We start from the raw sequence: 16,161 nt of genomic DNA on the forward strand, positions 1-16,161 counted from the left end.
GCCGATGACTCTACAGCCAATCAGCGAATGAGCTGTTGTGTTCTTAGCCAATCAGAAAGACACTTGGTTAGCGACGATGACGCAATGGAGTTCAAGGTTGACTGCAGCTGCGTAGTGAACATATGATCAAGGAATACAAACAGCACGCTGTCAATGTGCACGAATCAGGTAGGATTACTGTACAAATTACTATAGTGTTTATTATAATTCCATCACACATGACATTACTGCTGTAGATCATATTTATGCCATCGATGTTTCAAAACTGACAGCTACCTGAGCTGTAACACAAAACCTTGCTGCCCTTGTACTTTAGCCAAGACTTATGAAATGTTGTAAGCAGATTCATCACCGATGACTGTAAAAGCTGAAGCTGCCATTATAACGGTATATTGATTGATTAATTAATTGCACAATGAATCACTTGCATACGTGTCAGAATCAGAATAAAAAATCAGAACCATTTTTACTTTTATATTTTTAATAGTATGTAATCGCAAATGTATATAATATATATTATTTTAATTAATTTCATTCTTTAATTCCCATGTTACAAATGAATTGTTTTTCAAATAAATACTGTTCTTTTGAACCTTCTATTCAATACCTCAACATTGATCATAATAAGAAATGTTTCTTGTGCAACAAATCAGCATATTAGAATGATTTCTGAAGGATCATATGACACTGAAGACTGTAATAATGATGCTGATAAAGGAATACATTACATTTTAAAACATCAATTAAAAAAAGTATGTATATATATATTTCACGATATTGCTGTTTTACTGGATTTCTCTTCAAATAAATTCAGCCTTGGTGAGAAAATACAATTTACTGACCCTAAACATTTTTATTTATATATATATATATATATATATATATATATACACACACATATATACATATATTAATGTACATTACACAAACACCCAATACACAATTTCCACCCAATTTCCACACACACACACACACACACACACACACACACACACACACACACACACACACACACACACACACACACACACACAATACATTATGCCTGCATTGCTGTGGTAGTTTCTTACATAATAAATTAGACACAAATATATAGAATAACCGTGATGTTATCCATCATAAAAGTGGGGGTGTCTTATCATTGATAGTTTTGGTTCCTTTTTTTTTTCTAAGTTCTGAAAAAATGCTACATCTCCACTAGACAGGACCATTCAGTGTTACGGTGCTCTTTTTAGTTTGTCCAGATGCTGGTATCGCTTATGTTATTTTTATTATGTCAGCTTTATCAACTCATATCTGATTGTTCCACACAGAGTGCTAATGCTAACAGTCATAACATGTCAAATGTTTCCTGAGCAGCTTGTTTGGGTTTCCCCAACGTGATTCTCTTTGCTACTACAATCTGAGGTTAAGAATATAGTGGCATTGCTCAGAAGGGAAGTTAGATTGTCATCTGCGGCGGGTTTGTATGCGTTAGTGTTGAAAGGAAAGCAATAATCTTGGATGCCAGGACAATTATAGGGTTGTGGTAACTATTATTTGTGACCCACAGGAAGGTCATTTTATTCTCTCCTCCAAAAACTGCATTAATCTGAATTTTTTCCAATACGAAATAAAAAATATCTATCCTGTAAAAACAAAGCAGGCTAATTGGTAGGGATGGGCATTTAAATGAATAGAGAATTGTAAGGTTTCTCTTTTACCCATAACAGAAGGCCTAACTTGGCACACCTGATAAGATCTGTTTGCCTTTCAGCTCCATCTTGGGTTCAGGCTGCAGTCAAAGGTCATTTTAATAAAGATTAGTCTCTTTATGTCACTTCATTGTTACAGAACTAGCTCAGCATCCTTTGAAATTGCTTCGCTTTTGTTCATATTTACAGGGATTGACTCTGTAATTGGCTTTATTCATTATCTGCCTTTTAAAATTCATTTGATTTCCATTGGACTGTTGTAAAAATGATGTGATTGAGGGAGATTTCCTTTATGTCATGCGTGCTGACATCTGTCCTCCATCAACCAGCAACCAGGTGTCACCATCCCAGCTCAATCCACCAGCCTCTTTTTGATAGTTGCACCGATAGCCTCCCGATTACCAAATCTCAAAGTTCTCCGATCCATTGAGAACAAAGAGAGCAGTGCGAGACAGGCCACCCTCCGCTGCCTTCTGCCGCACAGATCGAGAACATCAGAGTGTTCCCCCCTCCTCATCTTCCTTCCATCTGGGTTCTCGGGGGAACGCCATCTTAGTTAACACTATTCGAATCTATGTAATCTTCTTAAGTCCCACAGAAGCTCCCAAAGTCGAGCTCCTCATGTATGTCTAAATTCAGATGTGCTGTGATAAGAAGCTGTGAAGCAAGCCTTGCGATTGGATTCCTCACTTTTTTTCTTCTAATTTCACACCATCCGCTGTCCTTTCAAATAATATTTTAAAGATTTAAGATATTAAACATTAAACAATTCATTTAAAAATCTATCTTAGGCATGTTAGTATCTTCACCAAAAAAAAAAAGTTTTTAAGCCAGTTATTTATATCTTTTGCTGTTAGTGGGAAATATCAGTTTACATTTCCAAACATTCATTTTTTCAGGAGTCTGATAACTTCCGGTGCTCAACATGGAGATCTGATCTCACCATCATCGAGTCTGTCTGTGATTACATGAAGAACCAGAAAAAAACTGAGACAGACTCAATCCAGAAGAACTGCGGGAACGTCTTCAAGACGCTGAAGAAACCTACCAACAAAGATACCTGAAAAACTATGTGCCTGGACAAAAGCTGTTTTAAACGCAATGGGTGGTCACACATTCATTTGATTTAGCTAATAGAAGTAGGTCTAATACAACAAGTGCCTAAAACTTTTTCACAGTATACTGTAGCTTTGCAGGTAGGTTTCTTCAAGCATCTTGGAGACATTGGAAGTTCTTCTGGATTTAGTCTGCCTCAGTTTTCTGATTCTTCATGTAATCCCAGATGGACTTGATGATGGTGAGATCAGATCTCCGTGTGGAGCACCAGCTGTTGTCCGACTCCTTGTGCATACAAAAATCTCACTGGGTTATTACAATTAAAGGGTTAGTTCACCCAAAAATGAAACGTCTCTCAGTAGTTTACTCACCCTCATGTTGTTCCAACCCCGTAAGACTTTCGTTCATCTTCGGAACACAAATTAAGATATTTTTGATGAAATCTGAGAGCTGGCTCACTCCTTCATAGGCTTCTAGGTAATTTCATCTGCCAGCCCAGAAAAGTTAGTAAAGACATTGTTAAAATAGTCCAAGTGACTACAGTGGCTCAACCTTAAGTTTATCAAGCGACAAGAATACTTTTTGTGTGCAAAACCCCCCAAAAATAACGACTTTATTCAACTATTAATTTTCTTCCGTGTGGGCCTCTGACGTGAGTTCACGAGAGCGCCACGACGCATGCGCGAGAACTGAGAAGATGGCGCAGATGGGTCTCGATGTAGTGTTTAAAAAGGTTCTAAAGTGTGCATTTCCTGGATGTCCGAATCGTGAGAAACCAACGAGAAAACTTAAAAGTGCCTTACCAATGCCGCAAAATGAATGGCTTACCTTTCACACTTTCCCATCATAGGATCGTGAGCGTCATCTTCTCAGTTCTCGCGCATGCGTCGTGGCGCTCTCGTGAACTCACGTCACAGGCCCACACAGAAGAAAATGAATAGTTGAATAAAGTCGTAATTTTGGGGGGTTTTGTGCAATGTCTTTACTAACTTTTCTGGACCGGCAGATTAAATTACCTAGCAGCCTATGAAGGAGTGAGCCAGCTCTCAGATTTCATCAAAAATATCTTAATTTGAGTTCCAAAGATGAACGAAAGTCTTACGGGGTTGGCACAACATGAGGGGAGTAATTACTATACTTATACTTATTACATACTGACAGAATTTTCATTTTTGGGTAAACTATCCCTTTAACGGCAATAGGAATGCTTGGAAATGTAAACTTATAAATGTTAGACTATAATCATAGTTTTTTGCTCTGTATCAGACAGGAGCTATTTTCTGTCAATGCACTATAGTAAATGACTATTTCTGTACCAAATTTTCTTGTAATAATTTTAGTTCTGAATGTCCGGCAATCATGAACAATGGCGCTCAGAAATACAGCCCTGCATCGTTTCCACTGTCACCTGGGCTGCTGTTTATTTTCTTTTCTATTTCAGGAGGTCAGCGGAGTGTAAGCACATTAGATGGTGGCACGGAGTCATAGTGACCTTTACACAAGTGTGACATCAGTCTCAATGCCTGAATTGGTGTTTGCACACTTTGCTTTTATATATACTGCACTGTAATTGACTCTTAAAGGGAAATCTCAGATTTTTTCTGAAACGTGCGCCTCCAAATGATATCAGCTGAGAGGGTTTTAAAAACGCAGTTGATTTTCCAAAGTTATACATTTATGCATAATATACTGATAGTGTACTGATGGTGTAATTGTATTATTTTGGAAAATCAAATGTCTTAACTCTGTTCAGTATTGTAGTGATGAGCCAGAATCTAGGCAAACTTAGGCAAACATTTTGGTTTCCTCCGAAATAGTTTTTTAGGCCAAAATGTTTAAATAGGTGCATGATAATCCGATCTATAAGGTGTGTTTTAATAAATAAGTGAATTTTTTTGCTAAAACAGATGTGCAACTGAATGGATATGAGTGTCTATATGCAGGGTCTATTAAACTATTTCATATATTTGAGCTTTTTGTTTTTACTTCAGCTGCCATATTAAGGCAACACTCATGCCATGAGTTCAAGACATTTTTTTAACTCTTTTTTTTTTTAGTTATTGTCATACTTGTTGCCAAGACAAATTATCTATTTTTTTTAGAGCAGTTTATCAGATTAGATGCTGCTAAACCAACATTGATGACCGCTCACTCTCAAGAGATTTGTTCAATTTCAGAAGTTTGTTTTTACAACAGATTTATAGGATTAAAAGGGCATTTTGATGCCACCTGCTTCTCCGCTCTCTGGGAACCCTTTCTCCCTTCTGTTGCATTATGGGTTTTGGGGGTCCGGGGCCACAGATGGCTCTCCAGAGATGCTCTATGTGACTCTGTGTTGCAAATATATATAGGCCTATATATATATATACATTGTACTGTGTAATCCTGGATTAAGGGGAGACTTGGAGTTAATTATCCAATTGTTAGATAAAATTCATTTTGGTCCGTCACTTCCCCGTCTAGGGAATCATGTGGCAGATAGTGCTTGTTCCGAACACACAGGGGAATGTTCAGAAATAGAGATTTAATCTCAATTGTCTGAAGGTCTGTTTGATTTTGGCTAAACTCCATTTGATTTCAAGCAGCTGACTCACCGAGTCTCTCGCACACACACACAGGGTGCCAGTGGAAAACCAGGCGGCCGCATATGGACTGTCTCTTGATATCATTCACTGGCCGTGTAATCTTATTATGCTAAATCCTTAATCCTCACCTATGCTGGACGCCCACAACATTAACGTGCTGGTGATTGGACGACTAGACGGTAGTTGGGGATGCTGTGTTCTCCGCAACACATTCTGCCGAGCTGGTCTGTGAGCCTTGACAGTCTCTTAGGGTCAGGAGAAGAATGAAAGATAGAGCCAATCAGATTAAAGTAAAATGATGGACAGAACTAAAGGAATATTTCTGGATCAACATGCTTTGTTGTTAACAGAATCTGAATCATGTCGAGTCGAGTCGACTTGTTGTCTATTGTTTAATAGTTTGTATACACTTCCATTCAAATGTTTGGGGTGGGTACGATTTTAAATATTTTTTAAAGAAGACCCATATGCTCACTAAGTTAAAACAGTAATATTGTGAAAAATGATTATAATTTAAAAGAAATGTTTTCTATTTTAATATATTTTAAAATGTAATTTGCGTAAATGCAATACTGAATGAATCGCACGATCCTTCAGAAATCATTCTGAAGCCTTTGGTGCTCAAGAAACTTTTTTTTTTATTATCAATGCTGCACATTTTTGGGAAAAACTTTCATACATCAAAAAGAACAGCATTTAAAAAAGAAATATTTTGTATACTATACATCCTTGCAGAATAGAAGTATTAATAGAAGTACTTTATTTAGCATGCTGACAGTATGCTATACTTTAGTTTTTAGACCGTTTGCACAACAAAATCCTCAGAAATTCACCTCTTTTAAAACACCCCTGGACATTTACTGTAAAACTACATGAAATGTCCCATTCGATTTATTACAGTTTTTCACCGTATAGAGTAACTTACGGGTTACCAATTACCCGTATTTACCCTAGAATTTACAATTAAAATTATGATAATTGTTTTGTCCCAAAAGATGCACTTTATAATGAGCATAGCGATTTAAAAGGAAAGCTCACAGTATATGTTATAGTTTAGGCAGAGAATCTGTGCACACTATCAATTGGCAGGGAAAACGGCCCAGAAACAATAGTTTGTTCGCCCCACCCTGGAGTTTGATAAGCAAAACAACAGCTGGCCCTTTCACTGCCTCCCTGAGATACGACTACATCCAGTCAGGCAGAAACATCCCTGGACGGAGGGGGCCTTTGGGTAGAAGAGCTAACTCTCGTACACCGTGTTTGTGTTGGGGGTATCAGACGTAATTATGAGGATTCAAAGGTGTGGATTCAATGTCTGACCGGAATGGATTGAAAGGGGTGTCGGGGACGGAGGTATGGGGCGAAGAGATGGCTGGTGGGTAATGGGATTAGGTGTAGCACTTTCCATGACACACGGAGACAGACACCTGACACTTGGCCTGGGACTGAGATGGAGGAAGTAGGGGACAGGGGGATTAATTCCGCCCCATATTGGAGATGTCATTCCCGTGGCAATAGGGGCTTTTGGGATAGGGCTCGGTTTCGTTTAGTTTCTGCTCGGCCGGGTCGCCTTAATTCCTTTGGTTTGTTTCAGGAGAAAAGATTGAGGTTTATCCTTCATTGGACATCCAGCGCGGTTGTTCTTCTGAAGATTCGTTTTCTAATTGCGATTTTTAGAGTTTCTTGTTATGAACCAGCCTGTAAACCGACAAACGGCACACCATTGAAGTGTTGGTTTATCTTTTGAGCTGTTTATCTGCCAAGCGAGGTTTCATGGATGTGTACAAACATCCAAACATGACCTTTATTGACTTGGCTTGATGGCCAAGGAAAAGTCAATAGTTTGAGTGAGGATGGACTGTTTATTCAGACAACGCACCACAGTTTTATCAGTTAAAGAGCCGGGGTGCGAGGACAAACAAAGGACCTTGTGTTCTGTTGCTATGGCCATAGCGTAACTCTTTTTTTTTTCTTTTTCTTTTTGAGTTCGAGGAGATGAACCTGTGCCTGCAAGCGCTGTCACCTGCTCCCACAGGTGTAGATTGGGTTGTCTCAGACAGGGTCAGATGCCCAACCCATCAACAAAGCACAAAGAGCGACCTTTGTGCCTTGTTGATGGGTTGTAGAGGCTACTGAGAATGAAACACCATCTCTAATGATCACTTTGGTTTCACAGTTTTAACCGTTAGCATTAAATGTGTGAGGTGCATTTCCCCACCAACACCACCTCAGTGACAAAGTGTTTAAAAGCCACTTTCGACCCTCTGGCACAGGCATGTGTCGTCAGTTTTGGGCACTGAGTGAGATTTCCAATTGAGAATTGCCATGCAAATTTTCATTTGGAGTCACGGTGTAGCGGTTAAAGCTCCAGAGCTGTGGTGCTCTTTAAGAATGGGTTTATATATTCAACTAATCATTTGATAATTCATACAAATATTAATTTATGATGTTACAATCTAAATGTGGAATTTAATTCATGTGTCTTGAAAGCGCCATACATATTATTTTAGTATTATTTCTATACTATCATAGTATTTATTAATTATTTTAATTAGCCTTTATTTAGATATTTTCCACAAAAAAATAGTTTAAAGGGATAGTTCACCCAAAAATTTAAATGTTGTCATCATTTACTCACCCTCAAGTTGTATGAGATTCAAAAGATGATATATAAAAAAAAATTGGTAACCAAACAGTTGACGGTAGCCATTGACTTCTTCCGTAGTATTTTTTGCTTTCCTACCATGGAAGTCGATGGGTGCTGTCAACTGTTTGGTTACCAACATTTTTTAAACAGAATAAAAAAAATGAATACAGGTTTGGAACAACTTGAGGGTAAGTAATGACCATTTTCAAACAAATAATTTTTATTAGTTTGTGTTTTTCATCTAATGTTTTATTGGTAAGACTTTACAAGGTCCTATTAGTTAACATTAGTAAATGCATTAACTAAAAATGAGCAATTCATTTGTTAACTTATGTACTACTCTTTGTTAACATTGGGTACTAAAAATACAACTAATCATGTTAGCTCAAATCCATTAAATAATATAAACATACAATTTCTGATTTTATTAATGTATTAGTAAATTTTGAAATGTACATTAACTAAGATTAATAAATGCTTTAAGAATTTTTCATAGTTCGTTATGTCAACTAAGCAGCTAACTAACAATTTTATTGAACTTTATTGTAAAGTGTTACTGTTTTATTTTACAGCTTTATTTTAATTACTGAAAATAATTTTAAGTTACCAATAACAACACTTTTTTAATAAGATATAATAAAACCGACTAGTGAACAAACCAGTTCATCTACCCGTTCAGACAGCTCATTAACTACTAAATTTTGAAAATGCAAAAATTTGCACATGCTTTATTCTTATGCAGGTGATGATATTATAATTGAAAATTACAAACTCAAAAAAAAAAAAAAAAGAAGTAAAAATAAATAAATAAATATTTGCATGGAACAAATATTTGTATGGAATATTCCATATTACATGGAATGCATGGAATAAATAAATAAATATTTGCATAGAACAATTCGTTCACAATAAGATGCATTGCATTTAGAAAATAGATTTACATTTGATGGAAATTAATTTCCATTTTATGCCGACTTCCCTTTTCCATTTCCACTCTGGTAATTTCTTGTCACTATTCCTGAAAACTAAATTTAAGTTTTAATCTCAGACTTTAATTTTCATCAACCTGGTTTAGAACTCGAAGGAAATCAGTAAATGTGCTCAAATCTCTCTTGCATGACAATATTAATGTTGGTTGTGAATGATTATTTTTAAATATAGACTCTTTTTCTTTCTTTTTTTCTTTTTTACAGCATTTCTGAGGAGTGGCAGAATGTTTCGTGGTTTCTTTGTGAAGACAGTTAGCTTTGTTGGTTACACCGTCCAGTATGGCTGCATCGCTCACTGTGCCTTTGAGTATATTGGTGAATTTGTGTCGGTAAGTTTCTTGGAGATGTTTAGTCAACTCATCTGGTGAAACAGACAAAGAAATACATATATATTCTTAATGCAACGCACAATTCACCTACTGTACAACAGTGTTCAGGACCTTCCATGGAACCCACCATCACTAACCACGATGTGGTTTTCTCAGAACGAGTAAGCCGTCACCTCTGTCGAATACAAAAGTGAGTGTGTATGAAATGCTTACTTTAGTGTTTATTTTAAAGTGATATTTTGATTATACTTTCATATCAAACTATTGGCTTTATTTTTGACCTCACCTGTTACATTCTTCCAGAGGGGATATTGTAATAGCCAAAAGTCCTTTTGATCCGAAGATGAACATCTGTAAAAGAGTGATCGGACTGGAGGGGGACAAAGTCTGCACCAGTGGACCATCTGATATGTTTAAAACACACACTTACGTGAGTATCTACTGTAGTGCACTGACATGAGCTCTGCCTTCATAAGACACTTTCTGAAGTCTTCAACTACATTTTTTTCTTCTTTTAGCATGAACCACTGCGTTTACTCTTAAGGTGTATGCATTTGAATTTCACATGCATTCACGTCCATCGGGTAAAACGTTTACCTTATGGAAGAAACAAATGCTTGTTTCTCGGTTATTATTGGTCCAGAGAGAGCATAGCTTTCACTGAAATAGGCCTAGCTGTTATTGCTTTTTGGTATCACTTGTTTTTCTTTCTTTTTTTTCACCTTGCCTATGTGCGGTTCTGACCTGTAATTTTTCCCGAAGCTGTTAGTGTTAGTGACAGATGAGTAGAGCAAGTGATGAAGAGAAAGGAGAGAAAGAAAGGCCTGTCACTGGAGTCCTTTAAGGTAAAGGGATACAAACCCTCAGCTAAAAAAAGATTGTATAAACTTATTTAAAATACTTTATAAACGTTTTAGTAAAAAAAAAAAAAAAGTCTCTTGGCAAGTAAATACTGCCTTCAGTATGACAGGATGATTTGTTTGTTTCTCTATATAAAATGCCTTTGGGCAAGTAAAGGATTTGTCAATCAAAGATAGAAGGCTAATTACTGATTTGGCTATGTGATCTTAGGTAGCTGTTTTTCACTGCATGTCTCCAAACCACAATATGTTAATGGCCAAGACCTACAGTATAAACAGGAGAAAATGTGTGATAGTGTTCAGTAGAGTACTCCTAAAAGTCAGCACACAGTTAGCAACCAATTAGCATGCTAAGCTAACAAACATAAGACAACAAACAAGGTCAACTTCGGAGAGGTATTTCTCAGGAACGGTAGTAAATATAAAATATGTGTCCAAAGATCATGATCAGATTTTGGACAAAATTGGACAAACTGTTTTTCGTTGTCTTTAATATGGCACATTGATGAAAAATGTCAAAGGAGATCTTGTCTGATCGGCATAAGCAGGGGAACATAGGCATCAATGTCCTGATACTTTTTCTTCTCCTTTTAAAATCTAAGATTAAAGTTTGAAAATGTCCCATTGACTTAGAATGCTTTGCAAAATTAACAGCGATTATTTACATATTGAATTGCGATTGTCTTCTTTCTTGCACTTTATTTATTTACATTCTGATTGCATAATAGCCTAATGGCCATTTTGTCTTTTGCTGAATTTTTGTTGCAAGGTCACAGTTGTTGTTTCATGTTGATTATTATTTATAGCTGACAGAAAACACAAAACTAATACTAATATAATAAGTCAAATCTGTGACTTTGTGGTATCTAACAACACGGAAATATCAATACTTTATAAACGTTTTAGTAAAAAAAAAAAAGTCTCTTGGCAAGTAAATACTACCTTCAGTATGACAGGATGATTTGTTTGTTTCTCTATATAAAATGCCTTTGGGAAAGTAAAGGATTTGTCGATCAAAGATAGAAGGCTAATTACTGATTTGGCTGTGTGATCTTAGGTAGCTGTTTTTCACTGCGTGTCTCCAAACCACAATACAGACCCTTTCCAAAAAAAATTTATATCATGGAAAAGTTTATTTATTTCCATAATTCCATTCAAAACGTTAAACTTCCATAGATTATAGATTCAGGGCCCACAACTTAAACGATTTCAAGTATTTAGTTGTTTATTTGTACATAATTTGGGCTTCCAGCTCATAAAACCCACGAAAACAGGATTTCAAAAAATTAGAATATTACATGAAATCACACAGTAATTACACAGTGATACCATGGTCATTGAACCAGGTTTTGGTTCTTTTGGCAGTGTGGGAAGGTGCAAATCCTGCTGGAAAATGAAGGAAGCATCTCCATAAAGCTTGTCTGCTGAAGGAAGCATGAAGTGCTCTGAAAATGTCCTGGTAGACGGCTGCGTTGAGTGGACAGCACAGTGGACCAACACCAGCCGATGACATGGCTCCCCAAACCAACACAGACTGTGGAAACTTCACACTGGACTTCAAGCATCTTGGATTGTGTGCCTCTCCATTCTTCCTCCAGACTCTGGGACCTTGGTTTCCAAATGAGATGCAAAATTTGCTCTCATCAGAAAAGAGGACTTTGGTCCACTGTGCTTTATTAAATCCAGAGTCAACGCAGCGTCTACCAGGACATTTTCAGAGCACTTCATGTTTCCTTCATTTTCCAGCAGGATTTGCACCTGCCCACACTGCCAAAATAACCAAAACCTGGTTCAATGACCATGGTATTACTGTGTAATTACTGTGTGATTTCAAGTAATATTCAAAAAATTTTAAATCCTGTTTTCGTGGGTTTTATGAGCTGGAAGCCCAAATTATGTACAAATAAACAACTAAATACTTGAAATCGTTTAAGTTGTGGGCCCTGAATCTATAATCTATGGAAGTTTAACGTTTTGAATGGAATTATGGAAATAAATAAACCTTTCCATGATATACATTTTTTTGGAAATGGTCTGTATGTTAATGGACAAGACCTACAGTATAAACAGGAGAAAATGTGTGATAGTGTTCAGTAGAGTGCTGCAGGAATGAGTCCTAAAAGTTAACATGCAGTTAGCAACCAATTAGCATGCTAAGCTAACTAACATAAGACAACAAACAAGGTCACCTTCGGAGAGGTATTTCTCAGGAACGGTAGTAAATATAAAAAATGTGTCCAAAGATCATATGATCAGATTTTGGACAAAATTGGACAAACTGTTTTTCGTTTACTTTAATATGGCGGACAGGCACATTGATGAAAAATTTCGATCTTGTCGGAATCGACATAAGTAGGGGAACAAAAGGACACATTTTGGACAATGTTTACAAAAGTTACAAGTGTTTTTGCAAAAGATCCTTATATCTCAGGAATCGAAATCGTTTAAAAGATACTGCAATTTCTGACAACATTATACATGGCGAACCGATGGTTCGTCCGATCCTGGCAAAATCAGCCTGGGCTTGACCCCTAAAAATCTTATTGGTATTTTATCAAGGGAACAAGGGTGATGCGAACTTCTGGTCTGGCCTACAAAATGACATTATCCTTGTAGGATTCTATTCAGTTACCAAAAAATTTTTAAAATAATTGTAGTAAAACAAAGTTAGGAAAGCAAGTCAAAGATAAGACAAACCCTATACTAATTTACATTAGTTGTAGAGGTGTTTTGTTGACCAGAATCAAGATGTTTCTAACATGCCTCTCATTTGTAAGATCGAATGCAGGATTGTCAACATTTGTGTCTGGTCACAGTATGGTGTGAAGTCTCGCATGCTTGGCTGACAGATAGGACAAAAGCTTCGCTTCTGAACAGCAGATGACGACGGGCTGAGATTTCTTGTGGATGGGATCAAACATATGTTTTCATGCTAATGAGAGTCGACTGCAAGACGAATACATGCTGACTTATGTTTATAATCACGGTTCTTTTTGCATTTGTCAATGATGAGTTTGTTTGCGATACAGAAGGTCAGCAAATCATTTTGTAAGTCATGTTTGTTTTGGTTTTTCACACATCGAAGCATGAAACGGCTTTCTTAGATATCTGGTGCGACCGTAAGTATGCTTTCTTAACAGTTGAGCACATTAAATCGTACTGTGTGGAAATCGTCATATGATTATTTTGAATTTTTAGAACTCTGCGGGGGGGGGGGGGGGGGGTATAACAATTATTATTAAAGTTTGGTCAGTGCCAGATAGGCATCCCCATACTGTTATGTTTATAATGACAACGTGATGTGTTGTTCACCCTCGCCTCACATATAGAGGGGGTGGAGGGGACTTAATTAGGGGCTTGACAGCCCCACTCTCCCTGTGTGATGAGATTATTCCTAATTGATGTCAGTGTGGATCAGGATTCGCTCGGTTGCCAGCCCAGCCTGGCAGGTCTGTCCGTGGTCTAGACCCATGGAGCAGCTCATGGAGGCGTGGCTTCACCCCTCACAGAGAGGATAAAGGGAGGGGGGGGTGCGAGGCCCCAGCGGTCAGTAAAAATGATCCCATTCCCATCTGAGATGAGCAGTTAAGTCATGTGAACTTTCTCACTGTTAGGAACTTCTTCTTTATCCTCTAATCCGGGAGAACCAATATTGTGTGTTGCATGTGAAGCATGAGTCAAAGGATCATTTTAGACCTCATTTTCGGTTTGGCTGCAATCCGAAATAAATCGTATTAATTTTCAGTTAGATTTATGATTTAACATTTTGCTCTTCCCATCCTGCTGCAATCTAGGTACCAAGAGGGCATGTGTGGCTGGAAGGCGATAACCTTCGGAATTCCACAGATTCCCGAAGCTATGGCCCAATTCCCTATGCCTTGATCCGAGGACGTGTTTGCTTAAAGGTAATGAGGATACAGTCTCGTTTCTTGACCTATACGCTTCCCCAAAGGCCAAACCTCAAGCTTCTTGAGTTTGAACTGTTGCCATTTTATGTTGTTGTTTTTCTTCTTTATGTGAGGTATTGTTTTTCCTCAAACAAGAAATACTAAATTTTACTTTTATTGTAAATACAAATAAATTATTTCATACTAAGGTTATCCAGTAACTAGCTAAAAAATAGTGTGCTGTCTTCATTTGAAACTGTTTTCAGCTGTCGTCTCATATAGCGTCATGTGCCCATGACCCTGTAAACAGGTCTCCTCACCTTCTGTCAGCCCTTGATTGGAAACTCAAAGGCAAATGATACAGGGGTGTTTTTTTTCTTACAGGGTCTAATAAGGAAAAGGTGTTGTTTCTGCACTATAATATAAAGTAGATTAATGCTATATTTAATTTAATTTAATATGAACTGTTTCATTGTTGCATTTCACGGTTTCATTTAATATGAAATTAAATGATTTATTTATTGTTTTTGTTTTGCTGTGCTTTTATTTTGCAGTTGTGGCCACCACATAGTGTTGGCGTATTGGCCGAAAGTCCAAACGACGGGCGCATTTTATGAAGAAGCTGTGTTCATGGTCACAATGTAAATGATATTTTTTTAAATGTTTTAAAATAAATTCTTATTTATAATTCTTGTCTGTTTCATTGTTTAAGGCAAACAAGGATTTATGATAGTGAAGAAACACAAATGCATCATATCAACTACATCATGTTGCAATCAATGGTTTAAAATGTTAGTGACAATTTTAAGAAGATCTGTTAATGTTTCAAATGGGTATTACAGACTTGTGTTATTTTCAAATTCATCATAAGTGCGGCTGAGAGCTGACTCATTGTTACACATTGGAATTTAATTTTTGCGTTATAAATGGACATTTGCCTGTTTCAGTAACACAGTTTGCTGTTGTTGAGGGACAGGACTGTTTTTAAGGGTTTTTAAATAGTCTGGAAAATAAAAGGATATGACAGTATATAGAAATTTCCATGTTGATTGCTAATGCCTGTTTCCACTTTCAGAGTAAAAAAATAAATAAATAAACATATAAATAAATAAAGCTCATAGTGTGATCTAATATCGAATCGAATGTGACTATTTTTTATTTGAAACCCACAATTACCAGTTTATTTATTTATTTTACTCTTGTGAGCCAGAAACAGGCTTCCAAATTCTTCTATATTCCATTATGCAGTTGTGTGGTTAAATATTACATCTGCTATGTTGGCATTGTCCTTTGACCTGGATTTTGTTGACCTGTTACAATAGTTGAATTTAATCAGCTCCATTTTGCACTTCTTGAGTTCTTTGCCATTTTTATATGCATTTGTTTTTGCTGTTTGAGAGGACAAAACTGACTTTTAGTCAGTACAATGTCTGTTGGGGAGCATAAAAATAAAGTGTTTTATCAAGCAGACAGTTTACTAACACTCTAATGACTGCTAGTTGACATGTAGTTGCAAAGTTACTTATTATTAGTAGTGGACAATCAAAATTAAGTGTTACCGAAAAACTTCTAAAGACATACTTGTTTTCACTGTTCCACAACCATATATCCTCTGTGTAACTACCGTAGAGGATTTAGTTTAGTGTTTGAAGCATCATAGTATGGGTTTAAAGCACACCTGTGATGTAATTCACTATTGAGGGTAATGATTAATAAACTTAATCATAATTAAGTCCAAAGAGAGACTTCTACACTCCCTCCTCAAAGACAAACTCCCTCAGTAGCTCTTTCTTCTTTTTCAGTGTTTATTGGTGTGTTTGGATGTGTGCATTTAAGGTAATGAGAAATTGACGTCCTTCTTTCAAAGCAGAATGTGTCTTTCTTTAATCAAGGTTTTTAATTAAAACTTCACAGTGTCATTTGATCTCAGCGCAGGATGAGTCTGTCTTCGGATGATGTGACATCAAACACAAATGTGAGACGGCGGTCACAATTTCTATTCAGTAACGTGGCCGTTTGCATGGGATGAGCCTCTTAATTTGGCTGAAACTTGTTTTTGTGTGCTGATCTGAAGTCAGATTTGTGGTTTCTGTTGTTGTGGTTGAGATTGAGGT

General features: G+C 36.8%; 1 protein-coding gene across 1 annotated transcript; it reads left to right on the forward strand.

Annotated features, from left to right (window-relative positions):
- The first annotated feature begins 39 nt into the window (after positions 1-39).
- Positions 40-14,735, forward strand: immp1l (inner mitochondrial membrane peptidase subunit 1). Its single transcript, XM_082157818.1, has 6 exons — positions 40-168; positions 9,176-9,300; positions 9,402-9,490; positions 9,604-9,730; positions 13,955-14,065; positions 14,602-14,735. The coding sequence occupies exons 1-6, from the start codon at positions 123-125 to the stop codon at positions 14,662-14,664; spliced, it is 561 nt and encodes a 186-aa protein (XP_082013944.1). The 5' UTR covers positions 40-122; the 3' UTR covers positions 14,665-14,735.
- Positions 14,736-16,161: the final 1,426 nt, after the last annotated feature.

This window comes from Leuciscus leuciscus (assembly GCF_965113295.1).
Source record: "Leuciscus leuciscus genome assembly, chromosome: 2".
NCBI classification, from domain to species: Eukaryota; Metazoa; Chordata; class Actinopteri; order Cypriniformes; family Leuciscidae; genus Leuciscus; species Leuciscus leuciscus.

Bases quoted from the DNA above. Each gene is read 5' to 3' on its own strand.
- immp1l (XM_082157818.1), top strand. From the start codon at position 123: ATGATCAAGGAATACAAACAGCACGCTGTCAATGTGCACGAATCAG. The intron at 9,301-9,401 runs GTAAGTTTCTTG...ACTGTACAACAG, and splicing joins ATATTGGTGAATTTGTGTCG to TGTTCAGGACCTTCCATGGA. The intron at 9,491-9,603 runs GTGAGTGTGTAT...ACATTCTTCCAG, and splicing joins CACCTCTGTCGAATACAAAA to AGGGGATATTGTAATAGCCA.